This window comes from Cryptomeria japonica, chromosome 7, assembly GCF_030272615.1.
Source record: "Cryptomeria japonica chromosome 7, Sugi_1.0, whole genome shotgun sequence".
In the NCBI taxonomy this organism is placed as follows: domain Eukaryota; kingdom Viridiplantae; phylum Streptophyta; class Pinopsida; order Cupressales; family Cupressaceae; genus Cryptomeria; species Cryptomeria japonica.
In genome coordinates this window covers 320,590,172-320,607,253 of record NC_081411.1, presented here as the reverse complement: position 1 = coordinate 320,607,253, position 17,082 = coordinate 320,590,172, and the positions used below count along the sequence as shown (strand labels likewise).

At 38.2% G+C, this 17,082-nt stretch overlaps 1 protein-coding gene across 1 annotated transcript; it reads left to right on the top strand.

The window, feature by feature from the left end:
* Positions 1 to 14,788: 14,788 nt before the first annotated feature.
* LOC131051557 (uncharacterized) lies at positions 14,789 to 16,084 on the top strand. Its single transcript, XM_057986128.2, has 2 exons — positions 14,789 to 15,622; positions 15,728 to 16,084. Exons 1-2 carry the CDS (start codon positions 14,789 to 14,791, stop codon positions 16,082 to 16,084), a joined length of 1,191 nt encoding a protein of 396 aa, XP_057842111.2.
* The last annotated feature ends 998 nt before the right edge of the window (positions 16,085 to 17,082 follow it).

The following is a 17,082-nucleotide window of genomic DNA, read 5'->3' as shown; positions in this document are numbered from 1 at the left end:
TAAAGAATGTAGATAGAAAGATTGAACTAGGAATGCATAGAAAGTGAGAAAGATTCGCTTATAAACTGAGTTAGGGATATAGGATGAAGCTGCGGACCTGGAATTAGTAGTAAAACATCGAGACGGCACTGTCCTGCAAATTTGAGCAAAAGTTGACTGGACGATGGCGCCCGGCGTGCACACGGTCCTCCGAAAAATCCGCGAAACGAAGGGGGATCTATTCGTCTCTGCACAAGGATTCCAGATCTTCAATTTCAGTCGCGTACCTGCAACCTACACACAGAAAAGCAAAGACGATTGGGGGGTTAGGGATTAGGGGTTTGCCCTTAGGTCAAACCCCAGTTTTGGAATTAACCAAGAAATGAGAAATGCTGTAAATGTAATGTAAAACAAGTACTAATACCTTGTTGTAAGGATGTTTGTATCCTTATATGCGAAGGTATAGATGTTGTTGTTTGTTGTATGTTGTATGTTGTAGCATGTAATAAGTGATCTCCTCTTCAATGGTTGAATCCTTATCTTGAATGCAACACTTAGCCTTGAATGGAGACTTAGAATGATCAATTGGTTGAAGGAATGCTTGAATGCTTGAATGCTTGAATGTTTGAATATCGTTTCCACGTCTTGTACACATATGTCCTTCCTCCCCAAATGGGAGAGGAAATGTAGTTTATATACTTGCCAATTAGGGTTAAAAGACTGATTTTCCCGACCTTAGGCCGACCAGGAAATGTTATTTTCCAATTTGCAAACAAAAAGGCTCGAAGTCCCATAGGAGACCGGGCCCAAAATAGGGCCAGGGACCAGGGCGCTAGGCGCCATGGTCCTGGGGGACCAGGGCGCTGGGCGCCATGGTCCTGAAGGACCAGGGCGTTGGGCGCTCTGGTCCCACCTCCCGGGACAGCAGGGTGCAAGGAGGATCAGGCCAGGGTGCTGGAAAAATGCAGTTTTTGGTGTCATGAACAAGTTTCGGGGTCTCCATTCAGGTTCAGTGTTGCATCGCCATCGCGAAGACCCAAATGCGGTCGAAATTGCAAGTGTCGCAATTTTAGGATGCTACATTTAGCCCCCACTTTAGCGGGAGTATAAGCGTACACTCATACTTCTGGTAAAGTACAAGGAAACAACATTGAAAAACTTTCACCACGTCAAGGAGGGAAGATACACCAAGCCCCCAGTGGACTAAGGATCTTACGACTTCGATTGACAAGGTAAAAGGGAAGATCATGAGGGAGAACCATGACTGTCAGTAGTAAGGTTCCCTCACTATGAGTCATGCAAGAAAGATATCAAAAATTTTCAAGGCAAAGCTAAATTTACCAAGAAATTTTCAAGTATCTTGAAAAGATATGAACGGGATGTATGCCCCCCTATGTTAAAGCGATCGCACATGCCTCACCGGGGGTGATTGCTTTAAGGTAGTGATACATATAAGAAATGAGAAAGGAGCACGTTATCACAAGGATTTAGCCCCCAAGTGTGAGATAAGCCCAAGGATAATAGACACAGAACACAAAGCACAAGGTGACTTCGCTTTCCTCGGGGTCAGTATGCTGTATGATAATTCATGTATATCATATGTATGTATGCATAATTGTTCTTCATTCCCCAATCAAGGAAGGTCACCTAGAAGAAGGGAACACATGTGTCTTTTGAGTCAACATGAGAGAGATCGAGAGATCTCAATGCTTTGCATCGTCCTCAAGTAGACAACACTAAGGACAACAAATAGAAGAATGAGAATAACATATAGAAGAAGTAACAAAAGAGAGGGGGAGAGAATCTGCTATGCTAATGAAACTAGTCTAGCACGTCATCTACCCCCCGATCTTGCTGATCAATGTTTCGGGAAGGTAGGGAACACGCTAGAGGAGGAACATCCAACACAGCAAATGGAGCTATCACAAGATCCAAACAAGGGCTATGTTCATACCCCAAGCCACGGTGTTCTTGTCTAGGAGCTAGGATAAGTGCTTTAGAAAATTCGTTAGATAAATGGTTATCAATATCAACAAGTTCATATTCACTATCAGAATGAACGGGAGAAATAGCATTTTCATCATGAATAACATTTTCATCTATATCATCATCAAGATTTATAAAAATAGGATCTTTAACTCGCACAGGATCAAGACCATCATGCATCTTATGTTTAGGAGATTTCGGCTCAATCGTCGGCTGAGGAGAAAATGGAATAATGCTTGTTGAAGGTGTTTTTGGGGATTGCAAAGTTTGAGCTCTAAGACGACGCTTTCGCCGATGTTCACGTGCAGAACGATTTCGTCTAGTCTTAGTAGGAAGTTGAGAAGATTGAGGAGGAGGAATGTTCTCATCCTTATCACTTGGGTGTTTAGGTTGTGGCCTCTTAGGTTGAACAATAGGAGAAGAGGAAGGTCTCTTCTCTCCATAAGAGGAAGGAGGAGGAACTGCTCCATATAAGGGAGGAATATTTGGTTTAGGAAGGAGACCAAGTCCATCATGACGAGGAGGTATAGGTCTACTCTTAGGAGGTTTATTAGATATAGGCATAGTCACATCCATAGGGATGGGTTGGGAATCTTCTTGAGGAAAGACATTAGTTTTATCTTTCAAAGGAAGAACTTCCTTCTCAAGAATGATAGGAATGTCAAGTTTGGGTGTTCTAGGTTCACTTAGAGATAGGATCATATCTGTTTTCCACTTTTGATAAGATTTGAAAAGATGATCACTTCGCGGAGGAAGAGATTGGAATTGTTTAGGCCAAAAGTAATCAATAGGAACACTAGAAGTTCTTTCAGCTGGTTTAAAGAGACTATGATTGACAGTAACAACTTCACCATTATGGGGAAATTTCAAACACTTGTGGATAGGAGAAGCAACAGCTTTCATGGAAGATAGCCAAGGATAGCCTAGCTTCACACGAAATTGTTCGGATGATGGAATAATAGCAAAGTCCACATCAAGGGATTTGTTATGGACCTCAATAGGTAATGTAATAGAACCAATTGCAGGAGAAGAAAATGCATCAAATAGTTTCACAACCACATCTGTTTTGTCATAGATCACTTGATTCAATTGCAAAGTAAAAAGAAATTCTTCAGTAATGATATTAACCATGCAAGAAGGATCAATAAGCACTCCACGGCAAGGTATATTTTTGACTTTTGCAACTATATATAAAGGACCATCAGGTGCCCTGATAGTTTCACTGGAATCAAATGTGATGGAAGGTTCTTTAGGGATTTTCTGTTGCTCCACAAAATTAATCACATTCGGAGTCATAGACACGAGATCATCAGGTGAGATAGAGGAATCAGTAGTATCAATCGCGTTAGAGGTATGAGAAGGCAATGGATCAGTAAAAATCTGAAGATTTTGGTTAGGAGGAGCTACAGATGTGTTGCCTTTATCATTCACACCAGAAACAGAGATAGTATTATTATCAATCAAATCTTGAATTTTCCCCTTTAAAGCAAAACATTTTTCAGTATCATGCCCAGGTTGACGATGAAATTGACAAAAAGATTTGTTATCAAAATAGGGTGAATTAATCTTTGCAGGATCAATTTGCCTTATAGGAGGAAGAGTAAGCACATTTTGTTCCAATAACTTATTCATAATACTATGCAATGATTCATTCAAAGGAGTAAACTTTCTTTCTCTCTTGAAAAACTTAGAAATAGGAGACACACCTGATGCTGCATTCACATTGTTGTTGATGATGTTTTCATTGAATTTAATGGACTCTCTGTTCGGTTTAAACTTCCCAAATGGTTGTTGACTACTATCACCCTTATCACTCGGAGTCATAGGATGTGATTGTTCCATTTGATTCACAGTCAGTTGATAATTGTGAAGAGTTGCGCACAACTGTTGGAAAGAAGTAAACTCAAAAAACAGGAGTTTTTCTCTAATGTCTTTTTGTAAATTAGAAATAAAGATTCTTTGAATATCATTGTCAGGCACTGGAAAGGAAATTTGAGCATACAAATGCTTATATCTACCAATGAAATCAGTCACTTTTTCTTTAACACCTTGTTTACAATGCATTAAATCAATCAAAGTAACTTTAGGACTTATATTGTTTTGAAATTGTTGAATGAAAGCATTTGCAAGTTGTTTGAAAGAAGTAATAGAATAGGAAGGCAACGAGCAATACCATTGTAGGGCTTTGTCTCTTAATGTTCTAGTAAACAGTTTTGCAAGCAACCTTTGGTCATAAGCAAAATCGATACATATTGTTTGAAATGTCTTAACATGCGTTAGAGGATCACCCTTACCATTATAAAGCTCCAAATGCGGAATTTCAACATGTTTAGGGGGAATAGCTCGAACAATGTCAAGAGAAAGTGGGCTCGCAACATCAAATGTGGGCATACTAAACTTAGATTGATTCATAGAGGCAATTTGTTGCTGTAAAAAAGAGACAGTTTGTGCAAGGTTGTTAATGGTCGCTTCAGTCGAAGAATTCATATTAGACGTGTTAGATTGTGATGGGGGTGTTATGTTATTGAAAGAAGGTAGAGAGTAAGGTGGTGGGACACTATGACAGTTAGTCATAGGAGATGATTTGAAAGGAGGAACACTACAAGGAGGAATGGAAGGGTTAAATGAATTGCCCCCTTGCGTCATGTTCATTTGTGGAGATATAATAGGCACACTCATTGAAGGAATGAATGAAGAAGTTGGATTGAATGAAGGAAGAGGGTTGATTGAAGAAGAGGGATTGCCCCCATGACTGGTGATCATAGGAGGAATGTCTTGTGTTGAAGTAGTCATTATGTTTGATGTAAAAGTAGGTATACTAGCAATAGGAGTCGTCAAAGGAATAGAATGATTGTCCTGAGTAGGAGGTTGTGTATAACCTAAGGTTTCGGCACAACTTTTCATAGGCATCACATTTGAATCCACAATGTGTGCAATACCACGCAAAATATCAATTCCATTCTTATCACTTTGAAGCATACATTTTAGACCCTCAATTAAAGGAAGAGCTTGACTATCAGGGTATTCTTGAGACATCCATTGTCGAAAATCATCAAATTGGTTATCCAATTTTGAAAGTTGTTCTACAGAAACCTCATGGAGAGCTTCTTCATCATTAAGAGGATTAGAGGAATTACCCATGTCCTCGTTAAAAAGACCATTCAAATTAGGTTCCATCTCCTCAGTAATTAAACCTTGGAAGGACTTAATTCTCAGGCTTTGTCTAACGGGAATAGTGTAAGTAGGGCTTATTGTTGTAAAACTCATGCACTAAAGAAAGAGAGAAGATTTTGAATTTTAGAGGTAGCAAATTTCAATAAAACCAGCCAATCTTCTAGATTTAAGCTGTTAAATACAATCAGGACAATCTCCCGAAATTTCGGAAAAAATGTCTGGGACCGTGGCGCTCGGAGTGCACACGGTCCTCGCAACTTTTTTTGAAATTTGCAGGGATGAAAGTTATGATGATTTTACAGCTAACCTGAAAAAATTGAGTGATTTTACGATCTGTAGATAGGCCAAATTAAAGTTGCAATTTCAAAATTGAACCCTACCAAGATTGTCGAAAAATGCAAAATTTGAATTTTGAAAAAGAGAGGGAAACTGAAATTTTGAATTTTATGATTTTAGAGGGAATACCAAAAGCAATGTAAGTTTTGAAATTTGAAAATTGACTCAATTTCACACAAAATTCAATTTTGAAAGCGGAAATCAAAGTTGTTGTAATTAAGCACTTAATTTCAAAAGTCACAAATTGCAAAAATTTGGATAAATCACTGAAATTTCGAATGAATGATAACACACTTTTCAGATTTAGGACTGTAAGAAACACAATTTTGATACAAATTTCAATTTCAACAATTTTTGAATGATTAGAAGCCTCAATCCAAGCAATCGCTAGACCAACTTTGACTGTAATTTTGAAGGTGTTAAAATTGATAAAATCAGCCAAAATTCTGGATTTTAGCAGAAAAATACAGTAAGATCTAGCTCCCGAAATTTCAAAAAAAATGTCGGGGACGATGGCGCTCGGAGTGCACACGATCCTCGCAACTTTTTTCCAAATTTTCAGGGATGAAAGATATTATGATTTTATTGCAGAATCCAAAGTTACAGCTGATTTGGAAATGTTTTGATCAGTGAAATTGTCGGACAAAGGTTGAATCAATAGGGTTTCAAAAATTAGGGTTTTGACACTTAACCACTTAATTTTCAAAATTAAAGCACAAATATGAATTGATAATTTGTAATAGAAGGGCAGATCTGAAACAAGCATCAACAATTAAACATTTCACAAGTTTAATTACTTAAAAAGAAAATTTAGGGTTTTTATGCAATTAACCTCTAAAATTTTGCAAAAGATCAAACATGGAAATGTAATCAAAGAATCCAATTTTCAGATCTAACTATGAATAATCAGAAAGGATGTTCACGTCAGGTTCACCAAAATGTAAAGCGGAAAATAATCGAACCCTAGTCGTTCTCCCCTCCCCAACTCCGAGGAGAGAGAAGGGAGAGTCACTAGGGTTGATGGTTTTCACTTAGGAGTGACTTTACATTCAAAAGAGGGGTTGAAACCCACAAGATCCAATCCCACGCAATGCAAGATTGGATTCTATATGAGTTTCAAGGGTTGTGATAGCAAGGATACCCTCTTTTGTAAAGAATGTAGATAGAAAGATTGAACTAGGAATGCATAGAAAGTGAGAAAGATTCGCTTATAAACTGAGTTAGGGATATAGGATGAAGCTGCGGACCTGGAATTAGCAGTAAAACGTCGAGACGGCGCTGTCCTGCAAATTTGAGCAAAAGTTGACGGGACGATGGCGCCCAGCGTGCACACGGTCCTCCGAAAAATCCGCGAAACGAAGGGGGATCTGTTCGTCTCTGCACAAGGATTCCAGATCTTCAATTTCAGCCACGTACCTGCAACCTACACATAGAAAAGCGAAGACGATTGGGGGGTTAGGGATTAGGGGTTTGCCCTTAGGTCAAACCCCGGTTTTGGAATTAACCAAGAAATGAGAAATGTTGTAAATGTAATGTAAAACAAGTACTAATACCTTGTTGTAAGGATGTTTGTATCCTTATATGCGAAGGTATAGATGTTGTTGTTTGTTGTATGTTGTATGTTGTATGTTGTAGCATGTAATAAGTCATCTCCTCTTCAATGGTTGAATCCTTGTCTTGAATGCAACACTTAGCCTTGAATGGAGACTTAGAATGATCAATTGGTTGAAGGAATGCTTGAATGCTTGAATGCTTGAATGTTTGAATATCGTTTCCACGTCTTGTACACATATGTACTTCCTCCCCAAATGGGAGAGGAAATGTAGTTTATATACTTGCCAATTAGGGTTAAAAGACTGATTTTCCCTACCTTAGGCCGACCAGGAAATGTTATTTTCCAATTTGCAAACAAAAAGGCCCAAAGTCCCATAGGAGACCGGGCCCAAAATAGGGCCAGGGACCAGGGCGCTGGGCGCCATGGTCCTGGGGGACTAGGGCGCTGGGCGCTCTGGTCCCACCTCCCGGGACAGCAGGGTGCAAGGAGGATCAGGCCAGGGTGCTGGAAAAATGCAGTTTTTGGTGTCATGAACAAGTTTCGGGGTCTCCATTCAGGTTCAGTGTTGCATCGCCATCGTGAAGACCCAAATGCGGTCGAAATTGCAAGTGTCGCAATTTTAGGACGCTACATTTAGCCCCCACTTTAGCAGGAGTATAAGTGTATGCTCATACTTCTGGTAAAGTACAAGGAAACAACATTGAAAAACTTTCACCACGTCAAGGAGGCAAGATACACCAAGCCCCCAGTGGACTAAGGATCTTACAACTTCGATTGACAAGGTAAAAGGGAAGATCATGAGGGAGAACCATGACTGTCAGTAGTAAGGTTCCCTCACTATGAGTCATGCAAGAAAGATATCAAAAATTTTCAAGGCAAAGCTAAATTTACCAAGAAATTTTCAAGTATATAAACTACATTTCCTCTCCCATTTGGGGAGGAAGGACATATGTGTACAAGACATGGAAACGATATTCAAACATTCAAGAATTCAAGCATTCAAGCATTCCTTCAACCAATTGATCATTCTAAGTCTCCATTCAAGGCTAATTGTTGCATCGCCATCGTGAAGACCCAAATGCGGTCGAAATTGCAAGTGTCGCAATTTTAGGACGCTACAGGTAGACTATATGCTCTGACCCCAAATTATAAGTAGGGATTATTTAGGACAAGCACAAATGGATTAGACAAAGTATGAAGCCCACTATTGGTCGGGAATATTTCAAGGTTGGCCACATACTTTGAGGTGGCATCACCGTGGCTGATGAATAGGCAAAGAGAGTGGCATGCAACCAGTTTTCTTATGGGGATTTTGGGTGCTAACAAGTCCTCCACATATTTTCGTAAGACAGCTAAGTGGGCAGGTGTTTTGGTTTGTGTGTAAAATGATGATAGGATACCGTGTCATACTCATATGAGATATGAGGGTATCATTACCAAATTACATGGTATGCTCATTAGTGTGAGGAGTTGGCATTAGCTTTCCAAGAGGTTTTGGAAGTATTTCTAATTATATTGGTGTTTCACTAATTGACTTCTCGCATGCGGTGATAGTAAGGGTTCTTTGATGATTCATTAATGCCAATAAATGAGGAATGTTTTTACACGCAATAACCATCCTCATATCATGATGAAGAAGTATTCCTCACTCAATTTCACTATTGCAGTGCTTTCAGCTGAGCACAATGGATACACTAGTGGTCCTCATTGCTACAAAACTACAATTGGAATTCGTGGGCGAGATCACTGACAAGTGTTTGAGTGGGGTGTTGGAGAATAATCACGATTATATTCAACACGCTATGGATGGGAATTCTTGTGGTCTCAACACAAGTGTTGAGTAAGCTTAGATATCCTTGACTTTTTCCTAGCTATGCTCCTGTATATGGGTGTCTTGAAGGCGTGGTCCAAGAAGCTTACTGAATGGTTTTCAAGCACTCATTTTTGGGTGAAATTGATGTGGCATTGGATTTTTTGGATGTGAACCTGCACATTACCCTCCCACATCAGTACTACTTGAGTCAAGCACAAAGATTCCCAATTGTGACCACATTGCAACTAGAGGTGTTGCAAGCTCATCAGAATGAAGTGAATCAGAGCATCAATTTCCTTTTGTGTGTGGCTAGAATCAAAGACCCTGAGAAGGCAGACTGGCACTAGGATTATTTGACCACTAAGGATTTTCTGGTTGAAGATGAATTTTCACCTGATGACACAGCTAAAATGGTGGGGTTCAACGTGTTGGGTCGAGGAGAGGAATGGATCCCAAAAAATGCTCGTGATGTGGAAGATATTGTCAAGTCTGAAGTCCATGTGAACTATGGTCAGGATTGTTGGGTAGTGCAACAGGCTAGACAGTGCAAGCAAATGAAACTGGAAAAGGAAGAGATAATGCAGCTAGAGGGTGAGTAGGGGTTGATGATTAACCATGGTCTGGGGGCTCAGTGTGTTCATGTTTGTCTGTTTTGGGGTCTTTTTAAAATATGCATAAATAGGTTTTCTGAGCTTTTTTGTTTTCATAGGTGTAAGTGAGTCTAGTATCTATCTGTAAGAGAACTATGTGCAGTTGTTTTGTCGAATACGATATGTAGTGGGTCTATTTTCTTCTTGTGGAAACTGGTAAAGCTTTTAATTGTGGGAGGTGGGTCTGAACTTTATGCTTTTGCAAATGGCTTTTGCCCTTTTGTATTGTGAAACTTTTTTTATCTAATATAATGGGTATTGGCCTTAATCAGCAATTTATTTATAAAAAAAAATGTGATATACTAAGAACATTATTTTGGTTATTATTTTGAAATAATTAATGATTTAAAAATTATTCATTGAGGTTATAATAATTTTTTTGAAGAATCTTCAAATTTATAAAATTTAAAAATTTTTTTTTTTGGACACAAAGAAATTACATATTATAAAATATTTCACATCCATATGATTAAGTTTAAAAAATGTTTTATTCATTTATTCAATAGAAAATTATTTTATTTTACTTTACAATTTTTAAAAATTATTTAAGACTTTTTATTATAGATATTTTATTCTATTTAAATAGTTAGTTTAAGTGCATAAAATAATTTTTAAATGAGTAAAATAACTATAAATAATTATAATTCTTGAATAAATAATATAAATTAATTAAAATTATTCTTTAAAAATTGAAAAGTAAAAAATAAATTAATTAAACTAGAGTAAAATACGTCTATTTTTATAATTAATTGTTTATTAAAATTTTATGGAAACTCTATTATTATTATTTTGATTAACAAACTAATTGAAATAATAATAAAAGACTAAATAAATTATATTCAAAATATTTTTTTCTCTTAACAATATTCTTATTGTTAAAGGTAAATTACTTTTTAGGTGTATTATTAGTCCCTGCCTTAAATAAGGCATAGACTAATGTTTTCACTGCACCATGTTGAATGATCGCTTGCTCTATGGAGTATTTCACAACCCAGATAACAAGTGCAAATTTTTGAACAGGCTGGGCTTTTAAAACGAGACAGAGTACCCCGTAAGGCGAACTGCATATCACAGAGCTGGTTTTCAACAAAAACGTGGCAATGAGAACCCTCATGTCAATGAGAATCCCCATGTTAATCAATAATGAATCTGTCAATTGCCAGAGAAGGAAAAACAAGACACCAATATTTTATCGCTTACCTATTGTAAATCCCTGAGTTGTGTCTGGCAAGGGTCCAAGTTCCTTATTCTTTTGCTGGACGGAAAATCATGGGAGCTATAATTGCTAGCCGTTGGAGTCAGAGAATATTTGGACTAGTAATGGCATTTGTTGGCCTCATTCTTGTAAATGTCTCTAGTAATAATACTCGATAGTTGAACACATCTCCCCTGGTGGACAGCTTGCACCCAGTCCATAGTCTGCAGAATGATTCAGTTCGTTTTCCCAACCCAACATTCACTGATAGGTTTATAAACAAAGTAAAATGAAGGAATTATACATTCCTAGGGCAATGAAGCCTACTGATCCTTTCAGTAAATGTGAGGTGGAAGTCATAGGATCCATAGAGTTGGCAAAGAGTCAAGACTATTCTTGCAATGCTGAAGTCTGTTAGAAATGTTGTCATGTCTCCCAACAGCATATTACCCGGTTTTAAAGCACAATTCAGAACCTGTACAAAACATTTGTGATGAAGACATGCTAAGGCTTGAGCTATGTTAATGGCTATAAAAGTCCTTCTGTCAAACGCAGTCCACACTCATCTCCATCAGGGTATAGCCAGCTTTCCAAGCTGCCCTTTTCCATATATGGGTAAATCAAAGCTTTGAAATCAAGTTTTGAGCAGTAAGTAATGATTCCAATCAGATTTATGTGCCTAACCCAACCCAAAGCCGTGCACTCCCTGTCAAAACTCTGATGGGCATCTTCGTTTTGCAAATTGAGAACCTTAACAGCAATTAGTGTTCCATCACTCAGCTCCCCTTTATACACTGATCCATAACTACCAACCAAGTCTTATTCCCTTGTAGATGATGGAAACTTCAAGGTTGAGCTTGCCAGCCCTTGTTATGTTCAATTCAATTATCTTGTGTATTATGAGAAGACCATTACAGGAAAACTTAGGTATGGAAAAATTTACTGATATGTCTGGCATTCCTGGTTAATGATTCATGGAGAAACCATTAGCCATATCAATTCATGGGCCTTTTGTAGTCAAGCTACTTAAAATTTGTTGGAGGAGATCACTAGCAATTCTGCACAAATAAGACAAGATCTAGAAATAGATGTTTTAATAGTATATCGATAAGATCTCCAACTATAATCTGTATCGTTTTCACACACATTAATGCCCCTTGTGACCTTGTAAGATTTTATGGAACTGTTCTGTGCATGCAAAGAAAATAAGCACCAAATAAACATACTCATACTCTGACATATGCTCGGTATAAGCCTGATATCCTAGGTTCTATTTCTGCAAATGTTCATGATCTAGTCATTTCTCTTATCTATGTTTTGGATGTAGCATTAAAACACCAACAAGGCACCTCCATGGTTTGGACCACAACAGAAAAAAATTAGGATCATAACTCGTCTATTTCACATCTACAACTTCAATTGACTTACGTCAGGCTTCCCTAATCCATAATTTAATTCAAACTCATGAAGATTTTAGTATGTACAGGTAAAGTCAGATGATCTTCCTTCAAGAGGAGTTAGTGGCCTTTTATTAAGAGCTTACTATCATTATAAATACATTGAGGTTGCCCAAAAGATTGAGATCCTCTACAATTTGAATTGAAATGTTTGGAAATAAATTATGCTAAAATTAGACCTGCAACACCATCAACAGACATAAGTATGACGCTAAATGTACTTGTAACTTTCCTGACACAGATTCCTTGAAGCTTGAAGATAAAAATAATGCTCTTAGCCATTGCAATAATGGTTTCTTTTATCATAGTGATTGCTGGCACTTTGAAGACAGTAAAACAATGATGTTTTTACTTTGTAAGCAAAGACCCAGATTCATGCTAGTAAAAATCAATGGTGAAAAGAGGAATAGAGTGATGATATTCATGTTTGCATATAGATCCATGATCCGTAAGGCCGTTGGAAAGAATAGAAAGGTTACAAAGCCATAGAAATTGATAAATGATCAAGAAATTTGAACAGGGATGATGTTGCTCTAGTTATGTTCATCTTGGAACCACTTGTAGTTGTTTACATGATATTGCCCACAAGGCACAAAACAAACAGTTGAGGTTAGTCTTTCAACACAATTAATGCCAGAAGAACATTGTCATTTGGTTCATTGTGAATAAAACACCTTTATATTATAAGAGAGACATTTGTGTAAATTTTTTATCTAACTGAAAAAAAGCTTCCTTCATCTTTTGTGGGTTTAAAGTTACCAGCAACAGTCCTCTTAATCAGATGGCTACGCTTCACTGTTTATGACTTACATGCAACTTACAGCTTGGCTTGCTTTGTATGGCAATGCTCAATTTATAGTTGTGTCTACTTTTATTAAATTAAGGCAAAAGCCAATTTCTCACTTTAGTGTTGATTATATCTGTACTCCCTTTGTGTATAATTTTGTTTAATGACTAATGTATGTTATTATCAGTGACAGGATAGATTGTCACTCAACAGATAAAAAGGTTGCATTTATAGTTCATGCATTTTTTACTTGGGTTTGGTTCTTTTCATAAGGATCATAGAGTCCCCTACATCCTCTTTTTGAGTATCAAGTTAGAAGTTTAGAATTGAATTGAATCATCATTTTCCTTTCATGTCTAATACATGCTTGAAACCCTCAAATACTATCTTGGAACATGGTGAGGAACTCAGAGGAATACAAACAAATCTGTGTAGTTGGAATGTGACTCAAAACATAACCTGTGTAAATGAACAGTTGCACCATGTTTTTCCTTCTACTGTCCAGTAACAAAAAACATAAATTACAGTAACCTAAATAAAAATGAGATACCCAGTTCAGTTTTCTTTTAGTATAAGGGTGACACAAGACAGATTCCCGAGTATTTTTAGACTGCGGAAATTTGCAGCTCATTCAAATGACCATCCATTTTTAATTAAAAATTTCCAATGCTCGTTGAACTCTTTGCCAGGAAAAAAAAGAATAATTCATTTAATACTCTTTGCAATATAAGGATTCAATTTCTTTCATATGCTAATACTTTTGCATTGATTTGCTTACAAATATACACCTTTCTAATCTAACTTTCCTCGAATCTAACTCTGTAGAGAATTCTGTTCTCTTGCCTTTGTTTTGCAAATAAAAATCCATGTCCTCCAGTGCAATTCTCTCTTTATTTCGTGCTCTTTCTCGCTGCACACACTACTCTATATTCTCCAGCACTCTCTCCTCATTTCTTGATCTCTTTTTTCCTCCTTTCCCAGGCATTTATTCGCAATCCTCTGTTTCTATCTACAAACTTGAAAACATTTGAATTTACCTTATGCAAATCTCTGTTCCCTCTTATTTCTACACAATCATTGTTGATTCTTTCCTCTCTTCTTAATGTTGGCTCGTCTTCTTAGCTACCTCCCTTAATCTCTATTTCAGCTCTACTCCTAACTCTGCAATTTTTTGTATTTGCCGTATGCTTCCCTTACGCTACACAATTCTCTTTCAATCGAAGTAAAATCTGCAAAATCTTTTAACCTTTCTTTTTCTATAATTTTATTTGATCTGGTTGAGTCTGCAAACCTTGGTTTTCAGCCCCAACAGATTCTCTTTTTGCTCCTGATCACATGCACTCGCTAAAATGAGTCATTCATCTCTCCTCCTCCTCTCATGCACCCACACACACTCTATTCTTTTTCTTTGCTTTGTTCATTATTTCTCCTGCATATTAAATTTTTTATCTTCTTTTTAATTTCCACCTGGAGACTATTCTCTATCTCCCCACTTCTACGCAACCAACTCTTCTCCCTTTCTTTTATGTGCACCTCTCTGCAATTTTTATTTTTGCTTTCCTTCTATCTTTTAATCTCCCCTCAAAACCAACTTGACTTTTCATCATCTCACGTGCTTGGGGGTTCTCTGTTTTTCGTCTCTAGTTTTTCCTCTTAACTCCCTATGCGCTACTCTGTTTATTATAGTTGTAATCTGTAATTAAATTCTTCCTCTTCCTACATATGTGTTTTGTACCTCTTCATCTCCTCTCATCATTTGTTGGCTATGACATTTTGTTTACATTCCTTTGTTGGCTATGACATTTTGTTTACATTCCTCCTTTTAAAACTGAGAAATAAAACTTTCATCTTTGACAATGGTGTTTCACCTCCAGCTGACGGATGCCCCTGCATCAAAGGGTTTCAGATGTTGCAAAATTATAGCTTGTACTAGTTCCGTCAAGTTGGAAGGATCTTTGGCGGAGGGCCTTGGCCGTTTTCTAAAGTACCGTGTTTCTCAAGGCCAGATTTCTGGCTGGCGGTGGGGTCATGGGTTACCTCATATCTCTCATCTTCAGTTTGTGGATGATACTGTTCTTATGGGCTTGGCACGACTTGGGGAAGCTGTATCTTTTAGAGGAGCTTTAGATACTTATCTTGCTGCTTTGGGTCAGAAAGTCAATGATCATAAATTTTCTATTTTCTTCTTCAATACTCCTCATGCCATTCAGAGGCGTGTGGCTGATATTCTTGATTTTCAGATTGGATCCCTTCCTGTGGTTTATCTTGGCATTCCCATTACTGTTTGTCGGCAGCCCAGAACTTCTTGGTGGATTTTACTTGACAAGCCGCGCCAGAAAATCCAACACTGGACTCACCCCTGGTTATCTACAGCTGCTCGCCTGACTCTTCTTAAGTCGGTGATTCAAACTCTTCCCATCTATAGATGTTTTATTCAAGCGGCTCCCATGTACTTTCTCCAGGAATTTGATGCCCTTTCACGTCAGTTCCTTTGGAGTGGCAACTTGTCTACTTCGAAATGGAGTCTTCTTAAATGGGAAACGGTCTGCAGACCTAAGGCTGAAGGTGGGCTTGGGTTACGATTAACAATTTTGAATGGGAAAGTCCTTGCTGCCAATTTATTTTGGCGTTGGTACTCCTATCAAGATCAGCTCTGGGCCCGTATTCTCAACCACAAGTATCTGAATAATGTTAATTGGTTTGATGTCCCTCGATTTCAATTGGTTGGGCGTGGATCTATAATCTAGAATACCATGAAATTAGGTGCTCATTTGGTCAAGAATGGTATATTCTAGATATGTCATGGCGGATCACAAGCCCTGTTTTGGCTTGATTCTTGGGATGGCCATCCCCCTATTATTTCTACCTTTCCCCACCTCCAGCATCTTTGTGATCCTCTTACTGCAGCTGGCTGGAACAATGTGGGTCATTACAAGGAGGCTTTCAACTGTGGTTTGGGGGTGACCTTTCGCTGGAAGCAATCTTCTCAATGGCCGCCAGGGGATTTGGATGATGATAGAGCTGAGTTGTCTCGTATTTTGGGGTCTCGACAATGTCCCACTTTGACTGGAAATGATATTCTGGCTTGGGAGAGTAGTGATTCTTCTGAAAAATTTGTTGTTTCTACTGGTTATGGGGAGTTGTTGCGATAGACTTTTGGAGATGTCTAGGTCTATTGGTGGAAGCATGTGTGGCATAAGTTTTCCTCGCCTAAATGCAATTTTTTCATGTGGTTGCTGGTCCATAATCAATGTTTGACTTGGGATAATTTATGCAAGCGTGGTTTTCAGGGTCCTTCTAGATGTGTTTTGTGCAGTAATGGCGAGGAGACTATCTCTCATCTCTTTTTTCAATGCTCCTTTACTAGACATATTTGTCATTCTTGGTGGGGTGTTTGGAACCAAGCTTCTCGGCACACTGCCACTTTGGTTGAATTTTTTGATCGATGGCGTAAGCCTCCAATTAAGACTTCTTTTCTTCAAATAGCTTGGACTTTGGGGCCATCTTTTATTGTTTGGCACATTTGGCTGGAAAGGAATCCGTGAATTATTCAGGATGTTCAATTGGGAGTTCAACACTTGTGGAGGAAAATTCTTTACACTTTGGGAGAAACTATCTATGCCAAATGTGACATGTCGGAGGCTGTTGACCCTGCTTATACCACTTGCTATGATCGTCTTTATTTTCCTCATTCACGGTGTCTGATCAAGAGAAATATAGGTCGACACCCCTTCCAGAAAATTAATAGGGAAGGGAAGTGGTTCCCTCCTCCACTGGGGGTTTTGAAGATTAACACTAATGGGTCTTCTCGTGGTAACCCCGGCCCTGCTGGGATTGGTGGTGTTGGGAGAGATAGTTTGGGGAATGTCCAATTTATTTTCTCTATTTATAAAGGGAATCACACCAATAATTTGATGTTTATTTGCTCTGGAGCAGGCTTGTGAGCGTGGGTGGCACAGGATTATTTGTGAGTCTGACTCGCAGGTGGTTGTTAGATTACTTAATCGGATGCAGTCTACTGAAGCTAGTTGGAAGTTACTTCGAGTGGTTGATCAGATTCTTCAACTATCTGTTTCTTTGGAATGTGTTTCTTTTCAGCATATCCCTAGAGAATGGAATGGGGTTGCTGATTGTTTGGCCAAATGGGCCT

Excerpts from the sequence above, each read along its gene's own strand:
- LOC131051557 (XM_057986128.2), top strand. The coding sequence starts at position 14,789 with ATGGTGTTTCACCTCCAGCTGACGGATGCCCCTGCATCAAAGGGTTTC. Across the intron at positions 15,623-15,727 it reads ACCACAAGTATCTGAATAAT|ATATGTCATGGCGGATCACA; the intron begins GTTAATTGGTTT and ends GGTATATTCTAG.